We start from the raw sequence: 6000 nt of genomic DNA, 5'->3' as shown, positions 1-6000 counted from the left end.
GGCCTGCGCATGCGCGAATCTAATGTCTGGCAGCGCTGAGACCAGCTCAGACGCTGCCCGGCTTCTCCCAAACCCCGGCGCGCTGCTCTGTGGCTGCGTGCAGCGTGACCTGATGTCAGAGGTCACACTGCGCAGCGCGTCTGATGCTCCGTGCGCGCTCACCGCTAGGTACCTGTGCATTCACTGCTGCCCGGGTACTGCGACGTCAGTCTCCTGCACATCTGCAGGCCTCCAGACCACCGCTGCCCGGCTACCGCACATCTGCCCGCCTCCAGACCACCCGCACACGGCCCCCAATGAAAGCCGCCGGCCTCTGAACATCACTGCCCGACTCCCGCAGCAATGGCCGAGTGAGTTAGACTGGGTTTGGGGGGGACTAAAGTTCGTCATTATATTGACGAACTCAATCCCGGGTATCCCGGGAATCCCGGGATTAGGCATTTTTCAATCCCGAATCCCGGGATTGAAAAATAGCCCCAGGATTGGCATCCCTAGTTGAGACCAGTATACAGTACCTTTACTACCATCCAAGCTCGAGGACAATAATTAACAGAATATTTTAACACATAACTTAAAATAAGAATTTAGGCCAGTAATATAATAGGTCAAATACTCACATACTAAGTGCTGTACTGTATTTGTACCAGCAACTTTTGGGGGGCTTTATACTGTACATCTTGGGTATAGTATAGTTGGGTGATACTTGCTTCTGAATTACAAGTGTAATATGTGACCCCAGATACAAGAGCCTTTTGCTAGATTTACAGAGCTGGCCATAGCACAAAGTACTGTACATGTCTGGTTTAAGGAGATTACCATTTATAGAAATTCATTCTAACATTAGAATACACCATTTACAGTTCTGCCTTTAATACATTTACCATATTAAAGGCACTTAAAATAAGATGCAATTCCAAAATAAACGTTCTAAGTACTGTGATGTTCAAATATATAAAAACATCTGTTGTCTTCCCCTTTAAAAAGACCAAAGCCCTTATTCTGGTTCACTGGCAAAGGCAAATTCCTTCTCAAATGGACAAAACCATGTGCACTGCAGGTGGGGCAGATGTAACATGTGCAGATAGATTAGATTTGGGTGGGTTTTACTTCAAAGTGAGATCTATATTGCAGTGTAAAAATAAGGCAGTCAGTATTTACCCTGCACAGAAACAAAATAACTCACCTAAATCTAACTCTCTCTGCACATGTTATATCTTCCCCCCCTGCAGTGCACATGGTTTTGTCCATTTGAGAAGGAATTTGCCTTTGCGAGCGCACCAGAGTAAGTGCTAATCTGCTTTTGATATGATTAACAATTGCAAATATGGGGCCTTATTTTGGTTCATTCTTTCTGACAAAATCCTTCTTAGATGGACAAAACCATGTGCACTGCAGGGGGGGCAGATGTAACATGTGCAGAGAGAATTAGATTTGGGTGAGTAATTTTGTTTCTGTGCAGGGTAAATACTGACTGCTTTATTTTTACACTGCAATATAGATCTCACTTTGAAGTAAAACCCACCCAAATCTAATTCTCTCTGCACATGTTACATCTGCCCCACCTGCAGTGCACATGGTTTTGCCCATCTAAGAAGGATTTTGTCAGAAAGAATGAACCAAAATAAGGCCCATGGTGATAGTGGTAATAGTATCAGTGGGAGGGATCCCAATGAGAATAATGATCATCATCATTATTGTGGTTACTTCATACTTTACATGAGGGGTTGAGTACAGAATGCGGCCCATTATTTCACAACCCCTCTAGCCTCCAGTAATTCTGTATAAGGATAAAGGGCTATAAGTGTAAAATGCTTCCCAGTCATCGAAGAGACTGATACGTGAAACTGATGGATTTACACAATAGAAATACAAATTGCATTTACGCCCAACTCTACACTATTACTTATAATTATAGTCTGCAGGAATTTTCATCTACTGTATTTCTACACTTGTAAATACAGTAAAGTATCTTTTGCTCATCATTGATTGCTGATACCAGTATGATTAATATATCCATAACGAGTATTACTGTACGAAGAATTCATTAAAACACTGTATAGTATAAACAGTTCTGCAGTTAATTATACTATAATATGTGTTTTATTTGGTGTACAGTAAATATGATGCAATGTTGTATTTTGACTAATAGGTCTTGGTGCCCTGACCGTACGCTATATCAAGCAAGGAAATATATAATTCAGTCCTTAGATCTGAAGTATACAGAACCTGTCATTTTAAATCTTGAGTGTACTTGGAAAGAGAGTGACAATCGCACTCCTCTCATCTGTTTTCTCTCTGTGGGCTCAGATCCCACATATCAGATTAATGCACTTGCGAAGAAGCTTAAACTTGGTAAGTGTTGAAGGAACTGAACTATTATATGAAATTAGTGTCCCTTCCATCTCATATAAAACACATCTGTTCTGTTGGAGACAGTGATAGAGAATGATTCGGAACCCTTGCAGCTCTCACTGGCTGCTGATCAGACTCAGACCATTAACCACAACCCCTCACCTACACACCGATCACTCGCCACCACCCTTCCAAAGAGGGTACCCAGGGGTGGGCCTGGACAGAGGCCATTACAATAACATACCTCCCAACCTGACCCATTCCCGGAGGGACACAATGCTCTGTTGCTGGACTTCCCTCTTGATTTATGATTGCCTGTTTTAAGTAGGTTAATCGATAAGAAAGGTGTTTCAGCACAGGTGATGGTAATCAGAAATTAAGAGGGAAGTCCAGTAATAGAGCATTGTGTCCCTCCTGGAGAGGGGTCATGTTGGGAGGTCTGAAATAAGCAGCAGCACCAGTGGAGCTCAACCATCTGCCAGAGCCTGTGCCGAGTCCTGATTGGAGGAGCTCAACACATGCTTCTCTAATGCTCTGCACACATCAATGATTCATTCTCTGTTTCACCACCCACCTCTTGTCACTGCAGTGCATGCACTGCACACTTACCAGGAGTCACAAACCTGGGTGTTTGTTCTTCTGTTCATCAGTTTCTGCATGGTCTTTCAGTGTATTCTGCCTGGATTTATTCAGCCTGCACCTAGGCTGCAATCATTGTGTATGTGAAACTATGCTTGGCTCTCCCTGATTAGACACCTGAGAGTCTCTAGCCTAGTGCTCAGATCAGCTGTAACCCCTTAGTTGCCTGCTTGCTGTAGTTTAGTGTTCTCTGTCTAAAACACCCATTGCAGTTCCTGAATCCAGTCCTGGGATTACAGTTGCCAACTGACCTGTCAACCTATCCGTGCAAGGCAAGGTAACTATGTCCTGTTACCTGGCACCCTGTTCTGATACTTTGTCAGTACCTGCTATTCACGTCACTGGGTCCAGCCCAGCAATAGTACCTACTACCTGCTCCACTGCGTCCAGTCCATCTACAGTACCTGTTACCCGCTCCAGTGGGTCCAATCCAGCCACAGTCCCCACTACCCTCCCCACTGGGTCTAGCACAGCCACAGTACCCGCTACCGGCTCCACTGGGTCCAGTCCAGGATTGGGTACTTCAGAGACCTTCCAGCATCCTTGGATTCCAGTACTAGTCAGGTATCCCCAGGCTGAGTACTCTAGAGACTTTCCAGCATCACTGTATTCCTGTACCTGTTTGGTGTCCCCAGACTGTGCATCTAGTTCCATTCTGGTATCCCCAGATCCAGTCAGCTTCACTGTAAATCCAATCCAATTCTCAGCCATTGTATCCACCACAGCCAAGACTGAGTGCTTAAATCCACGTTCGTGACACCAGGTTTCTAGTGGAATTGAAAGGAACATAAGGGCAGATGTATTAAGCCCGGTGAAGAGATAAAGTGCAGATAAACGGGATGGTGATAGCGTACCAGCTCAACTCCTAACAGTCATTTGTCAAACATAGCTGATTGGCTGGTGCGTTATCGCCTTCTACTTTATCTCTTCACCAGGCTTAATACATCTGCTCCACAGTCTGGAATGAGCTTCTCACAGCCGTATACTCAGCTACATATTAATGATGACAGAGAGAGTCGAGTCACTCTGAGGCAACTTTGAGTTTACCTTTTTAATGGACGGTCTTAATCCTACTTTAGGAACCATATTAGCACCGTAATATTAATGGACAGGAGAAGAGGACCTGCAGAGGACCTGCTGCAGTTATACAATACCTCACATTGTTGTTTCCCCTCGCCTGTAGCACATATATCTCCACTGTCAGTTATCACTGCAGCACTTTCTCCTCCCCTGGACCCATGTTCGGTCTGTTTTACTCAATCTAAATTCCCGTTCTGTGGTGAGATGGCTTCCGGGCAGCAACGGAGAAAGTCTGGCAAGATGAGGTCTCAGCAGCAGGACTAAGCTCCACAGTAGAACAAGTATAGTCTTACTGGGTCATTCATTCTCTCTTCCTGACCATCTGCCCTCTCTGCAGCTAAAGTATTGCCTAGGACACCAAATTGTTCAGGGCCGCTTTGATTGTTGTACATATGGGTGAACAGCTGCTCCTAAACCGCTGTGTACAAAGAAGAATACAACACACCACTTACGAGGATGTACTGTAAAGAGCGCAGAAACTGGACAGTGGAACTATGGCGTCTGATTCCTAAGTATACAGTGCCTACAGTAAAGTATGGAGGTGGTGACGTTAAGCTGTTTGACATGGGCTTGCTAGTTGTAATGTATGGCCACATTAAGAAGTATAGAGATGTTCTTTATAACTCTGCCCTCCCTATATTGTGGCAGTTCTACAGAAACAATCAATATTTTTATCAGGATGATGATGCCACCTGTCATGTTTCCATGGTGACGCTTGACTGGTATACAGACATTTCCATAACCCATATGGACTGGCATCTCAGAGACCAGATCTTAACCCTACTGTCAAAAAAAATCCACAGATGTCCTGTAAATCATGAACTTTGAAGGGTCCGGAGAACCTGTGTTCTAGGCCTTTTTTCGTTGTTACAGTTGGTCACTGTAGTTAAGGCAAAACCTACCACCTGCTTTTGTCCAGAAACTTGTGGACCATTTGCCAGGAAGGGTGTCTGCAGCAATCACTGCACATGACAGACCTACAGAGCACTGACATCAATAAAATCTCACTCTTTTTGCTGTAATTGTCCAATCACTTTTCTCTACATATTGTATATTACCTGCAGATAAGTGACTGTAGCTGCGTCAATGTGTTTACAGTCAGTACTGCAGTAAGTATTACCACAGACGGGAGTTCATTCTGCCTTCACCATGCGGATTCTGAATGCTATTTTACATAGTGTGTTTGAGCTGTCAGATATCCTAAACCTACATTTTTATTTGATCAATTCTGTATGTTCAAAGGATTTTTGTTTGCATTGAATAACAGTCAAGTGAAAGATAAGGCAATGTAATATTGTTTATCTAATAACACATAGAGAAGTCCTGGAAACAGAAATACCTCTAGGCATATGCGTCCTGAATACACACATAACTACAAAATAAAAGCAATAAGGAAAGGGAGTGGGTCGGGAGGGCAGAAAGGAAGGAGAAAGTGTGAGATTTCCTACTGACACTGCGCCTGATTCAGCTTGAGTTTTGCAAAACTGTAAACACACAAGCTTCACTGCCAACCTTTTTAAAATGATTTTCCGAAGGTCCCCACTCAGGGAGAGCCGCTCTTCCTTTCACACTCACCCAAAATCAGGGTCGGTTGTAAGCCCCTTTCACCACCAATCACCACTGTGCTCAATGAGTGGAGTTTCTGAAATGTGCGGCATGATGTCATGACAAAGCTGCATATTCTATGAAATGCGAGCGTGCAGTGGGACAGTGAAGTGGCTGGGGATGAGTTTAGACCCTGGAAGGATGCCAGCTGCAATGCCAGGATGGACTACAGCTTCATACTCCTTTGGGATTGACAGGTCGGTGTTGACTGGTCATTACTGTGGTAAGCATATTTTGCAGTGGCATTTCTGTATGGGGTCATAATGTGCAGTAGGCCATACTGTGTGAGGCATAATGTGCATTGGGCCATACTGTTAGGGGCAT

General features: G+C 44.3%; 1 protein-coding gene across 8 annotated transcripts in view; it reads left to right on the top strand.

The window, feature by feature from the left end:
* DNAH8 (dynein axonemal heavy chain 8) overlaps positions 1 to 6000 on the top strand; it is a 358983-nt gene that overhangs the window by 320298 nt on the left and 32685 nt on the right. For 7 of the 8 annotated variants that reach the window (XM_083175420.1, XM_083175419.1, XM_083175417.1 and 4 more), the window contains one exon: positions 2150 to 2352. The exons of the other annotated variant lie outside the window; for it this stretch is intronic. In XM_083175420.1, the coding sequence (XP_083031546.1) occupies positions 2150 to 2352 (203 nt within the window). The remainder of the gene's footprint in view (positions 1 to 2149; positions 2353 to 6000) is intronic. 8 annotated transcript variants of the gene reach the window in all.

This window comes from Crinia signifera, chromosome 3 (assembly GCF_055691185.1).
Source record: "Crinia signifera chromosome 3, ASM5569118v1, whole genome shotgun sequence".
Taxonomy (NCBI): Eukaryota; Metazoa; Chordata; class Amphibia; order Anura; family Myobatrachidae; genus Crinia; species Crinia signifera.
This window is presented reverse-complemented; position numbering and strand designations above follow the sequence as displayed.